Source organism: Panulirus ornatus, chromosome 13 (genome assembly GCF_036320965.1).
Source record: "Panulirus ornatus isolate Po-2019 chromosome 13, ASM3632096v1, whole genome shotgun sequence".
NCBI lineage: Eukaryota > Metazoa > Arthropoda > Malacostraca > Decapoda > Palinuridae > Panulirus > Panulirus ornatus.
Window position 1 is genome coordinate 11,323,625 of NC_092236.1, and position 24,270 is coordinate 11,347,894.

The window sequence follows — 24,270 nt, forward strand, 5'->3', positions numbered from 1 at the left end:
ACTTGGTGTGCTAAAGAATGAAGTTTAAGGTAAATATCAGTAGAAGTGAATTGATGGGTTTTGAAAAGATGGGAAGTGAAGTGGTAAACTTTGCAGGTGAGAGTAAATAGACATATTGAGCTGAACTGCAACGTTAGGCTTAGTGGTGAACTGTTGAGTTTAGTGAATACGAATATTAGACGGTGTGAGGCAAACACGTACGTTTTGCAGACATGAAAATATGAATGTTTGCAAATGTGACCGTATCAAAGTCTGCTCCTGATACTACATTGCAAAGGCAGGAAAGGGAGGTTGGTATATGCTAAGATGAAAGTTCACTAACATGCAAACATAGGACAGTGATGGTGTTAGGAGGGGTAAGTGGTGCTGAAGCCAACTGATACAGGATATTAGTTTGTGGGAAAAATTTGGGATGTGGTTTTGTAGATCAGATTTACCTGAAATTTATGAAGTGTTTTAGCTATGTGGTGATGCATGTTTGCAATGTGATTAGGAGGCATTACAGTGGTAGATAGAATGTACAGGAGCTAGGTAGAAGGAGGTAGAGTTAGTGGAAACCACTTGGCATCCTGGAGGTTAAGATGAAATATATTTTAGGAGAGGACATAGAAAAGGTGAATAGGAGGATAGAGCTTGATAGAGAGGAATGTTTGGATGTGATAGCTGTGATTTTTTCCCCCCATTTGAGGGGGATTTCCCAGGGGTTGTTAAAAGCACATAGTACCATAGCTTTTCATAGAGTTAGAGGAACAGTTTACTATTTATTTATATAGTTGTTAGTAATTGGTAGGCAGCTACCATCCAGAGAGGTATTTTACTGGTATTACCCACCTGGGTATCAGGAGTGTTAGTTATAGCTGCATAGTGAGCCAGCACTTCAGTGGTTGTGAAGTTGCTCTCTTTTGACTCAGGTAGCAGTCCTTTCTTTCTGCCTCACTGTCATGTGGAATGCTAGCATTCTGTCCACAAACATATAATCTCTCTTGTCACATGTAACACTTGACAACACTTAGGTCACAATTCATTCTTCCTAACTGTTGAATTTTTTGCTGTCACTGCTATGTGCTAGCCTGGCCTATTGGCAAAATGGCAGGAGCAATAGATAGAAGTAATAGGTAGGAACATTTGACAGGAGCATTAGGTAGAAACATTAAATGTAAGTATTTGGTAGAAACTTTTGCTAGGAGCAATAGGTAGAAGTAGTTGGTTGGAACAAAAGTTATATACATTTGGTAATAGTTGGTATGAACATTGGGTAGCAGCCTCTGAAAACACTGCGTTAGAGTTGCCCTCCTCCAGTGGCCTGTTAATGGTGAGGCATTAATGGCAAAGAAGCAGCATGGGAGTTCACTATTTATGGAGACTTTTGCTTTGGCCACCCCTCTTGAGGGAATTTCCAAAGGAAACAGGCACCATTAATATGTATATATTAATAGACATTTTTTAAGCGTCTGGGGTAAACCAAGGAGAGTTTTGTGGGGCCTGGATGTGGAAAGGGAGCTGTGGCATCGGTGCATTATACATGACTGCTAGAGACTGAATGTGAACGAATGTAGCCTTTGTTGTCTTTTCCTAGCGCTACCTCACGCACATGTGGGGGGGGGGGGGGGGGGAGATGTCATTTCACGTGTGGCGGGGTGGCGACGGGAATGAATAAGGGCAGACAGTATGAATTATGTACATGTGTATATATGTATATGTCTGTGTGTGTATATATATGTATACGTTGAGGTGTATAGGTATGTATATGCGCGTGTGTGGACGTGTAAGTATCTGCATGTGTATGTGGTTGGGTTGGGCCATTCTTTCGTCTGTTTCCTTGCGCTACCTCGCTAACGCAGGAGACAGCGACAAGATATAATAAATATGAATAAATAACTATATTCCTATGAGTCCATAGGGAAAATGAACCACGTTAAGTTCCCAAGTGCACTTTCGTGTAATAATCACATCATCAGGGGAGACACAAGAGAGAAATAAAATAGTTAGTTGATACACATCGAAGAGACGAAATATGCAGGTGTATATGAGTGGATGGGCCATTCTTTGACTGTTTTCTGGCACTACCTTGCTGACATGGGAAATGGCGTGAAGTATAATAATAATAATTGGGAGGTAAGTTTGAATGGAGAAAAACTGAAGGAAGTAAAGTGTTTTAGATATCTGGGAGTGGATCTGGCAGCGGATGGTACCATGGAAGTGGAAGTGAATCATAGGGTGGGGGAGTGGGCGAAAATCCTGGGAGCCTTGAAGAATGTTTGGAAGTCGAGAACGTTATCTCGGAAAGCAAAAATGGGTATGTTTGAAGGAATAGTGGTTCCAACAATGTTGTATGGTTGTGAGGCGTGGGCTATGGATAGAGTTGTGCGCAGGAGGGTGAATGTGCTGGAAATGAGATGTTTGAGGACAATATGTGGTGTGAGGTGGTTTGATCAAGTAAATAATGTAAGGGTAAGAGAGATGTGTGGAAATAAAAAGAGCATGGTTGAGAGAGCAGAAGAGGGTGTTTTGAAATGGTTTGGGCACATGGAGAGAATGAGTGAGGAAAGATTGACCAAGAGGATATATGTGTTGGAGGTGGAGGGAACGAGGAGAAGTGGGAGACCAAACTGGAGGTGGAAAGATGGAGTGAAAAAGATTTTGTGTGATCGGGGCCTGAACATGCAGGAGGGTGAAAGGCGGGCAAGGAATGGAGTGAATTGGATCGATGTGGTATACCGTGGTCGACGTGCTGTCAGTGGATTGAATCAGGGCATGTGAAGCGTCTGGGGTAAACCATGGAAAGTTGTGTAGGGCCTGGATGTGGAAAGGGAGCTGAGGTTTCGGGCATTATTACATGACAGCTAGAGACTGAGTGTGAACAAATGGGGCCTTTGTTGTCTTTTCCTAGCGCTACCTTGCACACATGAGGGGTGAGGGGGATGTTATTCCATGTGTGGGAGGTGGTGATGGGAATAAATAAAGGCAGACAGTATGAATTATGTACATGTGTATATATGTATATGTCTGTGTGTGTATATATATGTGTACATTTCGATGTATAGGTATGTATATTTGCGTGTGTGGACGTGTATGTATATACATGTGTATGTGGGTGGGTTAGGGCATTTCTTTCGTCTGTTTCCTTGCGCTACCTCGCAAACGTGGGAGACAGCGACAAAGCAAAATAATAATAAAAAAAAAAAAAAAAATATTTTTTAAGAAATGTTCATTTGATTTTGAGGGGCTGCTGAAGGAATAATCCATGTTTCCTCTTTAAGGGGAACAGTCCCTTCATAGTTATAATTTCAGTGGAAGACCTTAAGAGTTCATTGGTTCAGTTGATTATTGAGCTGTCTATTGTAAGTAGAGTATAAGTTTTTAACTTGGATTTTGGGGTGACACCAGCCATTGGATGAAAGAATATACCTAAAGTGAATAAAAGACAGCTTTTGACTTCTTTGACAAGAACTAACTCTTGATCTGTTCTCAGGTTGAAGCGAAAATGGGCCGGCACAAACTTGCAGTAGCTTTTGAAAAGGATATGTCATCTGTGTTAACCTCACTGAAGGATAAAATCAATGAAATCAGTGAGCTCAGGTAATTAAGAATGTAAATTAGAAAATAAAGAGTAATTTTCAAAATGTAAGTCATGTGGCTTAATGAATTTTGCTGCAAATTCTGATGCAGCCCTCTCTTTTTGTGGTAGTGTCAGTGCTCTTCAGTAGAAGAATGAACCCAAGAATGTACCGCCTTGAATGGATTATAGCAAAATTGAATTAATTCAGATAGTACATTTGAGTGTTCTGAGAGGTGATTGAGTCCATGTGGTTCCATTTACTGCCATGTCTACTCACAGATATCAAAACGTTTCACTTCATCTAAGGCCTTTCTGCTGAAACTCACTCAGCTAACCTCTCTTTTCACTGGTAAACCTATTAAACCTTGCTATTATTCACATTTACTCTCAACTCTCTCCTTTTACAAACGCTTCCACTTTTAAACTAGACATCAACTTCTACAGTTTCTGACTTGAATCTGCTACCAGATCCATGTCATCTGCAAACAGCAGTTGACCCACTTTCCAGGCCCTCCCACCTCTGACAATGCAAAACTGCCTTTCTCCAATACCTTTTTATTCATCTCTCTCAACATGGTCACTACCCCATTCATAAACAGATTAAACAGCCATGGTGACATCATAAAACCTTGCCACAGACCCACCTTTACTTGGGACCACTCGCCTTCCTCTCTCCATACTCTCATACACACTTTACTATCTTGGTAAAAGCTTCCCAGTGCTTCATATAGCTTTGCTACCACACCAGAAATGTATAACACCTTCCACAAAGGACCTCTATCATTATTGTCTTATGCTTTCTCCAGAAATTCAGATACAAATCATTCTTTTCTTTGAAGTACTTATGGAAGTATATAGTGTGTATGCAAACATCAGATAGAAAATACATCACAGGAGAAAGCCTCACAAAGCTTGGGAAAACTATGGGAAGGTCTATGAGGCTTAGTTGTGGATGGGGGCAATGGTTTTGGTAAAATTACACATGAGGCCAGTACTAACACATGAAATAGCAAACAAGTATGAGAAAAAAAATTTGCTTCTATGATAATACCATGCAAGACTCTGTTGTGGGAAATTAAATGTTTGCTATTCATTTTAATAGAAATAATCAATTAAGATGTATTCTTTATCATGGCACTCTTTTTTATCATATCACCGTTAGATTATTTGCAGGCAGTGATGATAAGAATACGAAATGACATCATTTTGATGATGTGATCAATGCAGTATACAGTTACTGATAATGAGAATAGAATATGACGTCATTTTTTTGAGATGATTGATGCAACATATTCTACAACATCTTGTATGGATACTCTCTTGATGTGGCCACCCCCTAAAGGGAGTTCCAGAATGGAACAGGCATCAGAGATATAGATATATAGATAGACATTAAATACATTATAAGTTAACAGGGACTTATACACTTATGTTATACATTTTCAGTGCCATTCCAGATTAACTACATGAATCAGCTTTCTTTTTGTTGATTTTCTCTTGTGAATGGATTGGTGTTTCATCCCACTTTAAACTCGATCAGTCACTTATCATCCTGTAGACACCCCATCTTCCCTGATATCTCCTTTCCATGCCCCAGAATGTCTTTGTTGATCTTTTTCTTGTTACTTGCTTATGGAAGGCTTCTATATTTTTAGGGAAGAAGCAGAGATGGGAGTTAAAGTTAATTTGGAGATTCATGTTACAGCCCAAACAGGTATATTTCCAGACCATAACTTCAACCTCTGCTATGTGGTTATCAGACTTCCTGTTCCCAAGAAAAATGTTAACAAGAGCCTTAAAAGTTAACTGTCCCTCTCTACATTATTGTTCAGTGCATTATCAGACCAATGCAGCATCTCAAAATGAGGGAGTAGTAACAATAGTGGTGAAACACAGTATCTCATTGTAAGTGTTATTTGTCTCCCATGTTTAATATCAAAGTGCCACATTTCAGCCTTGTATCATGACAAGTTATACTTTTCAGGCATAATGATATCCTCCCTACCATTCTTGGAAACCCCATGTAATCCTCATTAAAGTTTGCCTTCCAAAAGCTAGAATTGCTTTTTAGGTGGCATAAAGTAAACCCCTATCTTAAATGACTTAAGTGTATCAGAATTTGGCTTTTAGTGCACCCTTCAGGCTCCACAGAAGTAAATTTGGGATCTAATAGAAATTTCCATAAAATTTTGGCACATTGGAAATTTATTTTGGTAAGATATGGACCTATCAGACTGAGTTTGAGATGTAACAACAGTCCATTATCTCCTGACATTGGTCCAGATTGCTTGGCATCTGAAGAACATGTGACAGCCTGCTGTGCATCACCTTGAGGCATTTTTTTCATATTTTGTTAACATGCTATTTTCTGTCTGCATACTTTCACAATTTTACTCTGATTTACAACAGTTTATGCTGTAATATCTTTTGTGCCTCTGCCTATAAAGCTGTTTTAAATACAAAACCTAAATGAAGCAAGACATATCTGTCTATCTATATCTCTGATGCCTGTTCCAGTTAGAACTCCCTCAAAGGGGTGGCCATGGCAACAGAGTCTCCATACCTAAAGAACTCCAGTGCTGTTTCTTAACCTTCAGTGCCTCACCTTTATCAGGCCACTGGCAGAGGGCAAGTCTAGCACAGTGTTTGCAGAGGCTCCTACCTAATGTTCCTAATGACTACTTCCATGTAATGCTCCTACTTGCTACATCTACCCAAAGTTACTACCTAATGGTGTTGCCTGAATGTTCATACCTAATGTTCTTACCATTTTACCAAAAGGTAGGGTTAACGCATACTGCTATCCACAGGAAAATATAGAGGAATGAAGAGTGAGCTGCTTGAGTCAAGTGTTGCCTAGAGTTACATGTGACAAGGAGAGTTTGTATGCTGTGGACATAATGCCAGTAGTCTTTATGTTAGTGAGGCAGAAAGAAAAGACAGCTACCTGGCTCAGAGGAGTGCAACTTGACAACCACTAAAATGCTGGCTTGCTAAGCAGATGTCACAAACCCTTCTGATACCCAGACGGATAGTATTGGCAATATACTTTTCTGGTCGTTGGCTGCCTACCAACTACTTTTTTTTTTTTTTCTTTTTCCTTTTCCTTTTTTTTTTTTCCCCTTTTTCCCCCCCCTTTTTTTCTTTCTTTTTTTTCCCCCCCTTTTCCCCCCCCCCTTTTTTTCCCCCCCCCCCCCTTTTTTTCCCCCTCCCCTTTTTTTCCCCCTTTTCCTTTTCCCCTTTTTCCTTTTTTTTTTTTTTCCCCCCTTTTTTTTTTTTTCCCCTTTTTTTTCCCCCCCTTTTTTTCCCCCCCCCCCCTTTTTCCCCCCCTTTTTTCCCTTTTTTTCCTTTTTTTTTTTTTCCCCCCTTTTTTTCCCCCCCCCCCCCCCCCCCCTTTTTTTTTTTTTTTTCTTTTTTTTCCCTTTTTTTTTTTTTTTCCCCTTTTTTTTTTTTTTTCCCCCCCCTTTTTTTTTTTTTTTTCCCCCCCCCCCCCCCCCTTTTTTTTCCTTTTTTTTTCCCCCCCCCCCCCCCCTTTTTTTTTTCCCCCTTTTCTTTTTTTTTTCCCCTTTTTTCCCTTTTTTTTTTTTTTTTTTTTCCCCCTTTTTTTTTTTTTCCCTTTTCCCTTTTTCCCCCCCCCTTTTCCCCTTCCCCCTTTTTCCCTTTTCCCCCCTTTTTTTTTCCCCCCCCCTTTTTTTTTTTTTTTTTTTTTTTTTTTTTTTTTTTTTTTTTTTTTTTTTTTTTTTTTTCCCCCCCCTCCCTTTTTTTTTTCCCCCCCCCTTTTTTTTTTTTCCCCTTTTTTTTTTTTCCCCCCTTTTTTTTTTTTTCCCCCCTTTTTTTCCTTTTTTCCCCCCTTTTCCCCCCCCTTTTTTTTCCCCCCCCCCCCTTTTTCCCCCTTTTTTTTTTTTTTTTTTTCCCCTTTTTTTTTTTTCCCCCCCCCTTTTTCCCTTCTCTCTCTCTCTTTCTCTCCCCCCCCCTTTTTTTTCCCATTTTCCATTTTAGTGAAGTAGTGTCAAGAACAGACAACTAGCCTTAGAGGGAAAAAATCCTCACTTGGTTCCCTCCTCTGTTACTTCTTTTGGTCACCTTCTACGACATGCAGGGAATATTTAATCTTATTTTTATTTGTGGAAGGTATTAAGAATATATGGTGTGGGAGGAAAGTTGTTAGAAGCAGTGAAAAGTTTTTTCGAGGATGTAAGGCATGTGTACGTGTAGGAAGAGAGGAAAGTGATTGGTTCTCAGTGAATGTAGGTTTGCGGCAGGGGTGTGTGATGTCTCCATGGTTGTTTAATTTGTTTATGGATGGGGTTGTTAGGGAGGTAAATGCAAGAGTTTTGGAAAGAGGGGCAAGTATGAAGTCTGTTGGGGATGAGAGAGCTTGGGGAAATGAAATCAGTTGGGTTTTTCGCTGATGATTTCAGCGCTGGTGGCTGATTTAAAGTGAGAAACTGCAGAAGTGGTGACTGAGTTTGGAAAAAATGGGGTGGAAGAAGAAAGTTAAGAGTAAAAGTGAATAAGAGCAAGGTTATTAGGTACGTAGGGTTGAGGGTCAAGTCAATTGGGAGGTGAGTTTGAATGGGAAAAATGGAAAGGGAAATAAAAAGTTTTAGAATTGGGAGTGGAAAACTGGCGCGGATGGAACCATGGAAGCGGAAGTGGATCATAGGATGGGGGGGGGGGCGAAAATCCTGGGGGGCCCTTTAAGAAAGTGTGGGAAATCGGAACATTTTCTCGGGGAAAACAAAAATGGGTATGTTTGAAGGAATGTGGTTCCAACAATGTTGTATGGTTGCGAGGCGTGGGCTATAGATAGAGTTGTGCGCAGGAGGATGGATGTGCTGGAAAATGAGATTTTGGGACAATTGTGGTGTGAGGTGGTTTGATAAGTTTAAGTAAGGGAAAAGAGAGATTTTGTGGAAATAAAAAGGCGTGGTTGAGGGGGAGCAGAAGGGGGTTTTTTGAAGTGGTTTGGGCACATGGGAGGATGGGGGTGAGGAAAGATTGACCAAGGGGAAAATATGTGTCGGGGGTTTGGAGGGAACAAGGAGAAGAGGGAAAAATTGGAGGTGGAAAGATGGAGTAAAAAAAGTTTTTGTGTGATCGGGGCCTGAACATGCAGGAGGGTGAAAGGGGGGCAAGGAATAGAGTGAATTGGAGCGATGGGGGTATACCGGGGTTGACGTGCTGTCAGTGGAGGGAAAAGCGGGGCATGTGAAGGGGTCTGGGGTAAACCATGGAAAGCGGTGTGGGTTTATGTATATTTGCGTGTGTGGACTTTTATGTATATACAGTGTAGGGGGGGGGGGGTTGGGCCATTTCTTTCTTTCTTTTTCCCTTTGCGCTACCTCGCAAAGCGGGGGGACAGCGACAAAGTATAAAAAAAAAAATAAAAAATTTTTTTTGAATCATGGCAATAGTTCCATCTTTTGGGGCTTGTGCTAAGTGGTCCTGGAAACACCTTAGCATTACTGAAAAATATCTGTATAACCCCCATTTCAAAAAAAGGAGGGGGAGTTTTGGGTTTGACCTAGGGTTTTTTATCTTCAGATTCAGAGTGATATTTGTAACTCTTTAAAAACATTTCCGACATGGAGAAATTGGTAGGTTACCACTTCATTTTTTAAATTTATTTATTTTATTAATGTTTTTTGGGAAAAAAAATTTTGATGTAATTTGAATCTGAATTCTAATGGACCCCCTTTCCTCCCAATAATTTCCAATAAAATTTGGGGGGGAATAATTTTCTACAAGGGTTTTTTTTCCCCCTTTAATATGGAGTACTGCTGATATCCCTTTGGTTTGTTATTTCCCAAATTTTAGCGATAGTGGTGGAGTCAAAAGCATTTTTTCTCATTAATTTTTAAAGGGTTTGAAACCTTTTGAAAAAAAACCCATTTTTTGCCCTTTCTTCGTTTTTGCAGATAGTTTTTTTAGCTCACTGTCATTGGCTGTCTGCATGCCCCTTTCCCCACTAAGATGTGGTTTGGTTTTTTTTTTCCCATGTTTCTTTTGGGGTAATCGGGCCACATGGGTTGACCATTATATCTCCTTATTCCAAGGAAAGTAAAGCTATGGATTTCATTCCATCTCCTGTCTTTCCCTTTTCATATAACATTTCTCCCTTTTAAAGGTCGGGGGTTTGGAGATGTTGCAGAGCCTTGGTTAATTTTCATCGTTTTATTTTTTTTTTTATACTTTTGCACATGGTTTACCTTCCTTGCATGATCGAGGTAGCACCAGGAACAGGGGAGAAAGCCATAGAGGAAAAAATTTTTTGCTTGGCTCCTAGTTTTGTTCCTTAAATTTTTTAAAGCCATACAGGGGGGAGGATTTCCAGCTACCCCCTCCTTTCCCCTTTTTAAACACCTTCTACAACTTACATGTAAAAATGTGGTCAATATTTTACACTCCCCCATCCCCCCTTATTTTACTTTATTCTTTTCACCAAAAGATGGCTTCGAGTAAAAGGTTTTTTTTGCCTGGGTCATGTTAAAAAAAAAAAAAAATTTGATACAAGGATCCAAAATCAACCTTCCTTTCATCTGGCTTAACAAAGGGTCCACAAATCCACCTTCTTTTCGTTTTGGCTTAACAAAGTTTAGGAAAAATTTAAAAGAAATTCCAGTTCCTTTCTCAGATGCTTTTAAAAAAGTTTCTCATGATTCAAGTGTTTTTTTGAAGTGATGGTAGCAGTTTTTTGTGCAAATCCATGATTGGTGAGTCTTTCTTTGATAACCTAAATTTCATATTATGAAAAAATTTCTTTTCACTTATCTGGTTATTTTTAGTCTCTGTTCTGTGTGGTACAAAATCCCGGTATGTAAAAAAAATGAATTTGGGCCGTTTTTACAGGTTTTTAGATATATCTGATTTTAGATTAGGACAAACAAGAAAAATTAAAAACACTAATGGTGGGATAAAATCTAGGATAAGTACATGATTATTGACATTTTTTAAATGGTTATTTAAATTTCACTTTTGTTCATAGAAAAAAATGTTGTAGGGAAAATGCAGCATGAGGGTAAGGTTTTTTTTTTATACATTTATTGTGCCTTTCCCCTGTTAACAAGGTTTTAAAAAAGACAAAGAAAGACACATCCCCTAACATACACGGCAACCCCCCAATTTTACCACATCGTTCCCAAATTTACTCTATTCCTTGCACGCCTTTTTTTTTTACCCTCCTGCATGTTAGGCCCCCATCCTCAAAAAACTTTTTCACTCCCTCTTTTTCCCCCTCCCAAATTTGGGTCTTTCCCCCTTCTCATTCCCCCACCTCTGAACATATATTTCCCCTTGGTCAATCTTTCCTCATCATTCTCTCCATGTGACCAAACCATTTCAAAACACCCTCTTTGCTCTCAACCCCCTCTTTTTATTACCCCACTCTCTCTTACCCTATTATTACTTACCTGTCAAACCACCACACACCCCCTATTTTCCTCAAAAAATCTCATTTCCAGCAAAATCCACCCTCCCCCGCACAAAATCCTTTTCTATAGCCCCCGCCTTGCAACCATATAACATTTTTTGGAACCACTATTCCTTCAAACATACCCTTTTTTTTTTTCCGAGATAATGTTTTCGGGCTTCCACACATTCTTCAATGCTCCCCGAACTTTTTGCCCCCTCCCCCACCCCATGATTCACTTCCGCTTCCATGGTTTTCCCTCCGCTGGCCCAATCCCCCCTCCCAGATATCTTAAAAAACTTCATTCCCCAGTTTTTCTCCATTCAAACACCTCTCAATTGACTTTTCCCTTTAACCCTACTGTACCCAATAAACCCTTTCTCTTATTCACATTTTTCTTTCAACTTTCTTCTTTCACACACTTTACCAAACTCGTCCCGCATCTGCGTTTCTCACACGAATCAGCCACTAGCGCTGTATCATCAGTGAACAAAAAACTGACTCACTTTCCCCAAACTCTCTCATCCACAAAAAGCTGCAAAACTTGCCCCCCTTTCCAAAACTCTTGCATTCACCTCCCTAACAACCCCAAACCATAAACCCAAAATTTAAAAAACCATGGAGACTTTACCCCTTCCCCCGCTGCAAAACCCCATTCACTGTGGAAGGTATTAAGAATATATGGTGTGGGAGGAAAGTTGTTAGAAGCAGTGAAAAGTTTTTATCGAGGATGTAAGGCATGTGTACGTGTAGGAAGAGAGGAAAGTGATTGGTTCTCAGTGAATGTAGGTTTGCGGCAGGGGTGTGTGATGTCTCCATGGTTGTTTAATTTGTTTATGGATGGGGTTGTTAGGGAGGTAAATGCAAGAGTTTTGGAAAGAGGGGCAAGTATGAAGTCTGTTGGGGATGAGAGAGCTTGGGAAGTGAGTCAGTTGTTGTTCGCTGATGATACAGCGCTGGTGGCTGATTCATGTGAGAAACTGCAGAAGCTGGTGACTGAGTTTGGAAAAGTGTGTGGAAGAAGAAAGTTAAGAGTAAATGTGAATAAGAGCAAGGTTATTAGGTACAGTAGGGTTGAGGGTCAAGTCAATTGGGAGGTGAGTTTGAATGGAGAAAAACTGGAGGAAGTGAAGTGTTTTAGATATCTGGGAGTGGATCTGGCAGCGGATGGAACCATGGAAGCGGAAGTGGATCATAGGATGGGGGAGGGGGCGAAAATCCTGGGGGCCTTGAAGAATGTGTGGAAGTCGAGAACATTATCTCGGAAAGCAAAAATGGGTATGTTTGAAGGAATAGTGGTTCCAACAATGTTGTATGGTTGCGAGGCGTGGGCTATAGATAGAGTTGTGCGCAGGAGGATGGATGTGCTGGAAATGAGATGTTTGAGGACAATGTGTGGTGTGAGGTGGTTTGATCGAGTGAGTAACGTAAGGGTAAGAGAGATGTGTGGAAATAAAAAGAGCGTGGTTGAGAGAGCAGAAGAGGGTGTTTTGAAGTGGTTTGGGCACATGGGAGGATGAGTGAGGAAAGATTGACCAAGAGGATATATGTGTCGGAGGTGGAGGGAACAAGGAGAAGAGGGAGACCAAATTGGAGGTGGAAAGATGGAGTGAAAAAGATTTTGTGTGATCGGGGCCTGAACATGCAGGAGGGTGAAAGGAGGGCAAGGAATAGAGTGAATTGGAGCGATGTGGTATACCGGGGTTGACGTGCTGTCAGTGGATGGAAGCAGGGCATGTGAAGCGTCTGGGGTAAACCATGGAAAGCTGTGTAGGTATGTATATTTGCGTGTGTGGACGTATGTATATACATGTGTATGGGGGGGGGGGTTGGGCCATTTCTTTCGTCTGTTTCCTTGCGCTACCTCGCAAACGCGGGAGACAGCGACAAAGTATAATAAAAAAATAATAAAATTTTTATTGAATCATGGCACATAGTTCCATCATTGTGGCTTGTGCTAAGTGGTCCTGGAAACACCTTAGCATTACTGAAAAATATCTCGTATAAGCCCCATTTCAGATAAGGAGGGGGAGATTCAGGTGACCTAGGGCTTTTATCTTCAGATTCAGAGTGATATTTGTAACTCTTTGAACACTTCCAGACATGGAGAAATTAGGTAGGTTACCACTTCATTTGTTAATATTTCATGTATTAATGTTTCTTGGAAAAATTCTTGATGTAACTGAATCTGAATTCTAATGGACCACCTTTCCTCCCAATAAGTCCAATAGAATTGGGGTGGGAATAATTTTCTACAAGGGTTTTATTTCCCCTAATATGGAGTACTGCTGATATACCTAGGTTTGTTCATCTTCCATGTTAGCGATAGTGAGTGGAGTCAAAAGCATTTTTTCTCATTAATTCTTATGGTGTAACCTCTTGACAAAAATCATTTTTTGCCCTTTCTTCGTGTTGCAGATAGTGTTTTAGCTCACTGCTCATGTGAGCTGTCTGCATGCATCCTTGCCACTAAGATGTGTGTTTGGTTGTTTTTTCCCATAGTTTCTGTGTGGTAATCAGCCACATGGGTTGACCATTATATCTCCTTCATTCCTAAGGCAGTCAAGCTATGGATTTCACTTCCATCTCCTGTCTTTCCCTCTTCATATAACATTTCTGCCTTTAAGAGTCAGGTTTGGAGATGCTTGCAGAGCCTTGGTTAATGTCATCGTTTTATCTTTTTCTTATACTTCTTGCACATGTTCACCATTCCTTGCATGATCGAGGTAGCACCAGGAACAGGTGAGAAAGCCATAGAGGAAATATTCTTTGCTTGGCTCCTAGTTTTGTTCCTTATTTTGGAAAGCCATACAGGAGGGGAGGATTTCCAGCTACCCACTCCTGCCCCTTTTAATCACCTTCTACAACTTACATGTAATATGTGGTCAATATTCACACTCCCCTATCCCCTCTTATTTTACTTTATTCTTTACACCAGAGATGGCTTCGAGTAGAGCGTGTTTTGCCTGTGTCATGTTAAAAAAAAAAAAGTTTGATACAAGGATCCACAAATCAACCTTCCTTTCATCTGGCTTAACAAGGATCCACAAATCCACCTTCTTTTCGTCTGGCTTAACAAAGTTTAGGAAAATTCAAATGAAATTCCAGTCCTTTCTCAGATGCTTTGATAAAGTTTCTCATGATTCAAGTGTTATTTGAAGTGATGGTAGCAGTATTTTGCTGCAGTCCATGATTGGATGAGTCTTTCTTTAGATACACCTAAAGTACATATTATGATAAATTTCTTTTCACTTATCTGGTTATTTTTAGTCTCTGTTCTGCTGTGGTACAACATCCAGGTATGTAACAAAATGAATTGGCCAGTTTTTACAGGTTGTAGATATATCTGATTCAGATTAGGACAAACAAGATATATAAATACACTAATGGCTGAGGATAAAATCTAGGATAAGTACATGATTATTGACATTTTTTAAATGGTTATTTAAATTTCACTTTTGTTCATATGACAAAATGTTGTAGGAAAATGCAGCATGAGGGTAAGGTTTTTTTTCATACATGATTGCTGCTTCCCATGTTAACAAGGTAAAACAGACAAAGAAAGACACATCCCCTAACATACACGTCAACCCCAATATACCACATCGTTCCAATTCACTCTATTCCTTGCACGCCTTTCACCCTCCTGCATGTTCAGGCCCCGATCACTCAAAATCTTTTTCACTCCATCTTTCCGCCTCCAATTTGGTCTCCCACTTCTCATTCCCTCCACCTCTGACACATATATCCTCTTGGTCAATCTTTCCTCACTCATTCTCTCCATGTGACCAAACCATTTCAAAACACCCTCTTCTGCTCTCAACCACACTCTTTTTATTACCACACATCTCTCTTACCCTATTATTACTTACCTGATCAAACCACCACACACCCCATATTTTCCTCAAACATCTCATTTCCAGCACATCCACCCTCCTCCGCACAACTCTATCTATAGCCCACGCCTTGCAACCATATAACATTGTTGGAACCACTATTCCTTCAAACATACCCATTTTTGCTTTCCGAGATAATGTTCTCGACTTCCACACATTCTTCAATGCTCCCAGAACTTTCGCCCCCTCCCCCACCCTATGATTCACTTCCGCTTCCATGGTTCCATCCGCTGCCTAATCCACTCCCAGATATCTAAAACACTTCACTTCCTCCAGTTTTTCTCCATTCAAACTTACCTCTCAATTGACTTATCCCTCAACCCTACTGTACCTAATAACCTTGCTCTTATTCACATTTACTTTCAACTTTCTTCTTTCACACACTTTACCAAACTCAGTCACCAGCATCTGCAGTTTCTCACACGAATCAGCCACTAGCGCTGTATCATCAGTGAACAACAACTGACTCACTTCCCAAGCTCTCTCATCCACAACAGACTGCATACTTGCCCCTCTTTCCAAAACTCTTGCATTCACCTCCCTAACAACCCCATCCATAAACAAATTAAACAACCATGGAGACATCACACTCCCCTGCTGCAAACCTACATTCACTGAGAACCAATCACTTTCCTCTCTTCCTACACGTACACATGCCTTACATCCTCGATAAAAACTTTTCACTGCTTCTAAACAACTTGCCTCCCACACCATATATTCTTAATACCTTCCACTGAGCATCTCTATCAACTCTATCATATGCCTTCTCCAGATCCATAAATGCTACATACAAATCCATTTGCTTTTCTAAGTATTTCTCACATACATTCTTCAAAGCAAACACCTGATCCACACATCCTCTACCACTTCTGAAACCACACTGCTCTTCCCCAGTCTGATGCTCTATACATGCCTTCACCCTCTCAATCAATACCCTCCCATATAATTTCCCAGGAATACTCAACAAACTTATACCTCTGTAATTTGAGCACTCACTTTTACCCTGTCGCCACCCTGCCACACATGAAATAACCCCCTCCCCCCACATGTGTGCGAGGTAGCGCTAGGAAAAGACAACAAAGGCCCCATTCGTTCACACTCAGTCTCTAGCTGTCATGTATAATGCATGTATAATGTCATGTATAATGTGTGGATCAGGTGTTTGCTTTGAAGAATGTATATGAGAAATACTTAGAAAAACAGATGTATTTGTATGTAGCATTTATGGATCTGGAGAAGGCATATGATAAAGTTGATAGACATGTCCTGTGGAAGGTATTAAGGGTATATGGTGTGGGAGTGAAGTTGCTAGAAGCAGTGAAAAGTCTTTATCGAGGATGTAAGGCATGTGTATGAGTAGGAAGAGAGGAAAGTGATTGGTTCTTAGTGAATGTTGGTTTGTTGCAGGGGTGCGTGATATCTTCATGGTTGTTTAATTTGTTTATGGATAGGGTTGTTAGAGAGGTGAATGCAAGAGTTTTGGAGAGAGGGGCAAGTATGCAGTCTTGTGGATGAGAGGGCTTGGGAAGTGAATCAGTTGTTCTCTGATGACACAGCACTGATGGCTGATTTGGGTGAGAAACTGCAGAAGCTGGTAACTGAGTTTGGTAAAGTGTGTGAAAGAAGAAAGCCGAGAGTAAATATGAATAAGAGCAAGGTTATTAGGTTCAGTAGGGTTTAGGGACAAGTCAAATGGGAGGTAAGTTTGAATGGAGAAAAACTGGATGAAGTGAAGTGTTTTAATATCTGGGAGTGGCTTTGGCAGTGGATGGAACCATGGAAGCAGAAGTGAGTCACAGGGTTGGGGAGGGGGCAAAGGTTCTGGGAGCGTTGAAGAATGTGTGGAATGCGAGAATGTTGTCTCGAAGAACAAAAATGGGTATGTTTGAAGGAATAGTGATTCCAGCTATGTTATATGGTTGTGAGGCGTGGGCAATAGATAGAGTTGTCCTGAGGAGGGTGAATGTGTTGGAAATGAGATATTTGAGGACGATATGTGGTGTGAGGTGGTTTGATCGAGTAAGTAATGAAAGGTTATGAGAGATTTGTGGTAATAAAAAGAGTGTGGTTGAGAGAGCAGAAGAGGGTGTATTGAAATGGTTTGGTCACATGGAGAGAGTGAGTGAGGAAAGATTGACAAAGGGGATATATGTGTCAGAGGTGGAGAGAACAAGGAGAAGCGGGAGACCAGATTTTGGAGGTGGAAGGATGGAGTGAAAAAAATTTTGATCGATCATGGCCTGAACATACAGGAGGGTGAAAGGCCTGTAAGGAATAGAGTGAATTAGAATGATGTGGTATACAGGGATTGATGTGCTGTTAATGGATTGAACCAGGGCATGTGAAGTGTCTGGGGTAAACCATGGAAAGTTTTTTGTGGCCTAGAAGTGGAAAGGGAGCTGTGGTATCAGTGCATTACACATGACAGCAGAGATTGAGTGTGAACGAATGTGGCCTTTGTTGTCATTTCCTAGCGCTACCTTGTGCACACGTGGGGGGAGGGGGGTGCCTTTTCATGTGTGATGGGGTAGTGATGGGAATGGATGAAGGCAGCAAGTATGAATATGTGCATGTGTATATATATATGTATATGTCTGTGTATGTATATGTATGTATACATTGAAATGTATAGGTATGTATATGTGTGGATGTGTATGTATATACATGTGTATGTGGGTGGGTTGGGCCATTCTTTCGTCTGTTTCCTTGTGCTTTCTCACTAATGCAGGAGACAGCAACAAAGTATGATAGATAATGAATATGTATATATATATACATACAAATACATATACATAGATACACATGTAGGTGGTAGTTGGTAGTCAGCCAACAGCCAGGGAAGTATATTACCTAGCACTACCATGGGTATCAGGAGGGTTAGTGACAGCTGCATAGTAAGCCAGCACTTGAGAGGTTGTAAAGTTGCACTCCCAGTAGCTGTCATATCTTTCTGCCTCACCCACACTTGGACTACTGGCATTCTGTCAACAAACATACAGTTTCTCTTTGTCACACATAACACTCGACAATGCTTAACTCGCACAGTTCATTCTTCGTAACCCTAGATTTTCATGTGGTGAGCACTATGTACTACCCCTGCCCTTTGCATAATGGTAGGAGCAATAGATAGAAATAGTAGGGAGGAACATTTAGGTAAGAGCATTAGGTAGGAACATTTAGGTAGAAACATTAGGTAGAATTAATAGTTAGGAATGTTAGGCAGGAGCATTAAGTAGAAGTAATCAGTAGAAAAATTAGGTAGGAGCCTCTGCAAACTCTGCATTAGACTTGCCCTTTGCCAGTGGCCTTTTAAGGTTGAGGCACCAAGGGCTAAGAAGTGGCACTGGAGTTCTTTAGTTATGGAGACTCTGTTGTCATGGCCATCTCTTTGATGGAGTTGCAATTGGAACAGGGGTCGGATGTGTTGTTTGATAGATAGACATACATAATACACATGTATATACTTACATGTATGAATATACACATGTACATATATGTTCATACTTGCTTGCCTTCATCCATTCCTGGTACCACCCGACCCCACATGAATCCTGTGTTGCCACACCCTACATCAGCGAGGTAGTGCCAGGAGACAGACGAAGAAATGCCACATCCGCTCGCATTCATACACGAGACGTCACGTGTAATGCACTGAAACCACAGCTCCACATCCTGGCCCCACAGACCTTTCCCTGGTTTACCCTGGACTTTTCACATGCCCTATTTCAGTCCATTGACAGCATGTTTACCCCAGTATACCACATTGTTCCAATTTACTTTATTCCATGCATGCTCTTTGATCTGTTTCTCCTCGTTCCCAAAAGTTTATTGATACTCTCTCACCCTAACTCTCATTTGCTGTCTTTTTCAACCCCAGCACCTTCTTCTTGACCTGTCACTTTCCCTTTTACATCTTTCAGTCATTTGCACTCCTTCCCTGTAAGTACCCCCTCAATGCTCTTCTTTTCTCTTTCTCTAGCACCTTTGCTTCTTTCCACCACTCACTACCCTTTCTAATGAGGGTGAGATGATTTAGTGATTTTGTTATTGAAAACAGATTAAGTTGATGTTTTGATTCTGTTTCTCTTTGTGGATGGGCTTCCAGATGTTTAGGCACAACAAAATGCAAAGATATAAAGAAAGAATGAGTGAATAGTTTTCTTGTATGCCTTTGAATGTAGTTCTGTCATCAATGATAGTGTAATTTAGGAGTGCTTTACTTGTAGCATTTTCTTTCTTATCATATTTGAGTGGAAACAAATGATATTAGCTTTTTCTCATCATTATGCTTGTCACAAAAACTGCCAGAAAGTGGCCACTGAAATTATTAGGAAATGCTGAAATTTATGTAATTCTGTGATACTGTATTGCCTCTTATTTTTTGGATGCAGACTTCTAAAATTATAAATGTTTCATCAGTTTTGCTTGAAGTGTGCTTGTTGACAGATTGTTTGATTACAAACACCTGATATAGATTATTCTCCTCTTTGTGTCAGATATAAAAAGTGAGTGTTAATGATGGTCTTTGTGATATTGTTAGATTAATCACTAAAATATGGACTTGATATTTAACTAACAACCATCTGTTACTGATATAGCAGCAAGCCCATGGAAAAGAATGTTGAGGAGAATGGAGGAGATCCTGTGAACCAGACTCCACCCAACAATGAGGGTGAAGTTCCGATACCATCCACCACTTCTGAAGAGACAGCTACCAGTCTCACTAAGAAGGATTCTCCATTAACACCCAGTAATTCTTCATCAGAGAAGGCTGTTCCATTGAATAAATTAACAGGTACATTTTTCTTCAAAGTGAATAAGAACCATTGACTCAAAATATAAAGACTGATAGTGTTGAAGTCAGAGCTAATGCCGTTGTTTTCCCAGATACATTCCTGCCAATAGCAAATAATCCCTTCTTTTGGTTTTATGTCACCTTAGGTCTTTTCCAGTGTCTGTTTTTCAATCAAATAGGCATTATACCCATGCAAGACATGAAGTGAATTCTGCAGCTCGCCCATTTCTGCCTGTATGTTAATGGTAAAGAAACATGTTACCTTGGATCAGACACATATCCTTTCATACTGAGCATGCTGTAGGTATCCTTAGCTTATCCCTCAGAAAAATGGACTGATTGAAACAGCATTCAAAAGCTATCATCATTTCATGGCAAAGTTGCTCTTTTAAAAATTTTTCTGTAATGTAGGACTTTTATTCATTTCTGTAAATTCTTCCGTTGAAAATGCAATTCTCCCAAGCTCTCTTTACATTGTCCTTTGACCAAATCTTTGCTTTTCCTGCTATATGTTTTCTCCCACTGACCACAACACTCATTATATACTGTTTCAGTAAATTTCTTTTACAGTCTCAATACATCATACTTCAGTGCTCTTTCAGTATAATTATGCTACTTTTATAGCAGTGCTCTTTATTTCATTATAATTATGCTACTTTTATAGCAGTAATAATACTTCCTTTAAATTTGAAATATTCACTTATTATTGTTTTTGATTTAAGAACACATTGATGTTGCTTTTTGAATTCCTTTGTGTACCATTGTAAGTCACCTTTGCAAGGTAAAGGTCTTAGGAAGGGGACAGGTCTGCAATGATTTGGGTGGGGGAGGTCCTAGGTGGTGAGTCACTTACAACTGGTAATGAGATGGTGCAGGTGGCAAATTTGAGTGAGAAATTATAGAAATTGGTTTCTAGGTTTTGAAGAGTATTTGAAAGGAAAAATTGCATGTGAATTGATGCAAGGTTATTAAGTTTAGGAGTGGAAAGAGACAGGTTAGGTAGAGTATGAGACAGTGGAGAAAACTTGGAGAAATTGAAGTGTTTTAGATATGTGGGAGTGGCATGGCAGTGAATAGAACTATGGGAACCAAAGTAAGGCATAAGGTGGGTTAGGGGCGAAGGTCCTGGATGTCTGTAAGGGCAAAGATGGATATGTTTGATGGTGTAGTTGTTCTGACTGTGTTGTATGGATGTGAGATGTGCTTTTTAGATGGCAGAGTGCAAAAGAGGTTGAATTAGTTGGAAATAAAATGTTTGATGATGATGTATGCTGTGAGTTAGGAGGGTTGATTGAAGGGAATTATGTGGTAAGAGAGAGGTTTGATAGTAAGAGGAGTATGTACAAAAGAATGGAAGAAGGGGTGATGAAATGATGACATAGGGTATGCATTTCAGAAGTGGAGAGAACAAGGAGGAAGAGGAGACTGAGTTGGAGATGGAAGGATTAAGTGAAAGATAACTTGAGTATTTAGAACCTAAACATGCAGGAGAATGAGGCATGCATGGAATAGAGTGAATTAGAGCAGAGTGGTTTATGTGGGGTGATGTGGCATTTTAATCGTTCGTGGTAAACAATGGAAAAGTCTCTTAGGCCTGGTTTTGGACAGAGGGCTGTGGTTTTGATACATTATACTTGAAAAGATGAGGCTGTTTCTTCTTCTTTTCCTGGCTCTTCCTCACTAACCTGAAAATAAGCAAAAAAGTATGAAAAAATTTACGTTTATCATACCTGTTCTCCATTACCCATGTGAGCGAGGTAGCATCAGGAACAGATTAATGAACCTTTGAGGAATAATATGTGCACTTAGCTCCATTCTCTCTTCTTTCTTTTGGTAAGTAATACAGGAGGCTCATGCTTAATGTTCTTACCAACTACTTCTACCTAATGCTTTTCTACCCATGACTTGTATCTATTACTCCTACCATTTTGCCAAAAGGCAGGGCTAGCACATTACCCTTGGACAAATTTCTATGAAAGATTCCTGGTGTTAACCAGGGAACATTCTGTAAGCTCCTGCAGTCCAAGGCTGTAGTACTTCTTGTAGCAGGGAAATGTAGACTCCTTAGGAGTGAGAAGTTCTTTGACGAGATTGTAGTCCCAAAGATATAGCCTTGCCAAATATGACTTTTCACTTGTGATGCAACCTTAAGCAAGTGAAGTCCAGTAACACCTGTGTGTATACCTAACACACACACACTGCGCTAGACATGCCCTTTGCCAGAGGTCTGTTAAGGGTGGGTCATTAAAGGCTAAGAAGTGGCATTAGAGTTCACCAGATATGGAGATTCTATTGACGTGTCCATCTCCTTAAGGGAGTTCCAGAAGGGAACAGGCATCAGAAAGATAGATAGACATATGCTCCTTCCATAAGGCTGCACTCCTGGTATAAGTAGGAAATGATTGACTGCTTAGGAGTGAGAAGAACATGGATAAGATTGTAATCAGTTCCATCCAGTGACAGTGATACAGCCTTGCAAAATATGACTTAGAAGAGTATGTAAGGGAATGCAACAGACCACTGGGTCTTTTCAAGGTTGTTTGTTATTGTGGAAGAGAAAAAAGTCAAGATCAGTGGAGTAAGAGTAGAAAAGCGTACAGATGATTTAAAGAGAAATACCTGTAAACTTTACATGTAACTGAAGAGGCACATATGATATTAGTCATGGGCTTGAAATGAAGTGTTTAACAAGTCATTCCCAAGACATAATGGTGCTGCTTTCAACTTCCATGTTTGGTAGATCATTCCTTGTATTAACAATCTTATGGATGAGAAATAACTGTGCCTCATTTGAAGCAACTTTTTTAAGCCTTGAGTTTATAACCATCACTGTCAATAAAATCAGGCAAATCATGCCTTAATTTGCTTTTGGATTGAGATCATCAGAGCTTTTTATAAACTGTTGTGGTAGGTTGCACCCACTGCTGCTACTTTTCTGCAGTAATAGTAGTTGGTGACATTCAGCCAGCCACCGACCAGGAAGTTAATACTTCTTGGGTTTCAGTGGGATAATGGCAGTGGTGTGGTGAGCCAGCAATGTGACATTTGTTACGTTTCCCCTTTCAGGGCCAGACTTCTGTCTTTTATCCCATGTGTCAACCACATGTGGGTTGCTGACATCCAACCTTAGTCCCGTACACTTTTTTTTCTTATACAACACTTTACGACATCAGCCTCAATCACATCCTTATCCCTCTCTCTCCTTGTTTTTCTTACTTTGCAAATTGTGCAATGTAAAGCAATAAAACCATTAGAACTTCTATTGATGATTTGGAGTGACATCTTTGGTTGACAGGAGTTGGGCGGATCCCAGGGCACACTTTATTGCCATCATGCAACTCAAATTCAAACCACTCATAGTTACAGCTCCTAGACCTGGCTCTTTTTCTATCAATTTCTTCAATACTTACACTATTAGTTTAACTTTCCTTCAGTTGAACACTTTTTGATTACCCTTCCCTTGATCTTTTAATTCTTACTGAAATCCAACTTTCTAAGGTTCCTTTTCCTGTGTACTTTAGGATCTCTACAATCTCAATCATTGTTTCCTCTCAAAGGGTGGAGTTTCTACCTACTGTAGTATAGAAACACTATTTGCCTGCCTCATGGATCTTGGGTCTCCTAACTTTGATGCCATCTGCCCCAAAATCTCTCAACACTGCACAGGAGATTTCATTATACACCACAAGGATTGTTAGGCTCTAACCAGGAAAACCCTGTTGAAGCCAAGGTCTTGCTTATATGTTTCCTAAACAATCTGGAACAGTTAATTAAACACTTCACCCAAGTCTCTTACTGCCATGACCACTATTTTCATACCCAGTCATTGCCCCTCTCACACACAATTACACATACACCATTTCTGCCCTTTTTGCGTCCTCTGACCATAATCTTATCTCTATTACTTCTTATTGAAAACACCCATCCTGTAATCCCCCCTCGAAATACCAGCTTAGGCTCATTGGGAAAACTCAGTAGTTAAACCAGCAGAGAAACTTCATTGACTTTCCTTGTGATGGATACTGCTTCTTTGGTTGGAATGCTTTGTATTGTGCTGAATGTAATGCATAGGTTTTCTTGGCTAGAATGGAGTCTTACATCCCAACTCCCTCTCAATCTTTGTTTCCTCATTAGTAGTTTGGTTGCTTCTATGCTGTTTACTGTCTCATCAAGAACAGTGAGTACCATACCATAAAACTCCTTCTCCAGAAACCCACTCTGCTTTCATTTCTGCTTGAAGTCATTGCGAAGCTGTTCTTTGAAGAACTATATGCACTTTCATGAAAAGAAAGTGTACTGACTCAGCTTCTTCCTCTACTGACAAATCTTTTTGATCCATAACCAAAAGCATCTCCAACAGTTACTCTTAATTCAGCCTTTCCACCTATTTTGTGACCTAATCAGTATATTATCCCTTCAATTGATAAAGCTGCTGTTATTGGGACCTTGTTTTCCTCTAACTCATCTTTGTATGATTCAGATTCTAATCCTCCTTCCCTTTCTCCTTCCTCTGTACCTGTGTTGTCTTTTGTATTCTCCTCATGCAGGGTCTTCCAGATACTCTCCCAGAATCAGGTGGACAAGACATATGATTTGGATAGCATTCCTC

General features: G+C 40.2%; 1 protein-coding gene across 1 annotated transcript in view; it reads left to right on the forward strand.

Moving 5' to 3' along the window:
- Nucleotides 1-24,270, forward strand: part of LOC139752557 (uncharacterized) — a 72,965-nt gene that overhangs the window by 31,019 nt on the left and 17,676 nt on the right. Inside the window, exons 7-8 of the mRNA XM_071668320.1 lie at nucleotides 3,473-3,579; nucleotides 19,465-19,661. Of these exons, the coding sequence (XP_071524421.1) occupies nucleotides 3,473-3,579; nucleotides 19,465-19,661 (304 nt within the window). The remainder of the gene's footprint in view (nucleotides 1-3,472; nucleotides 3,580-19,464; nucleotides 19,662-24,270) is intronic.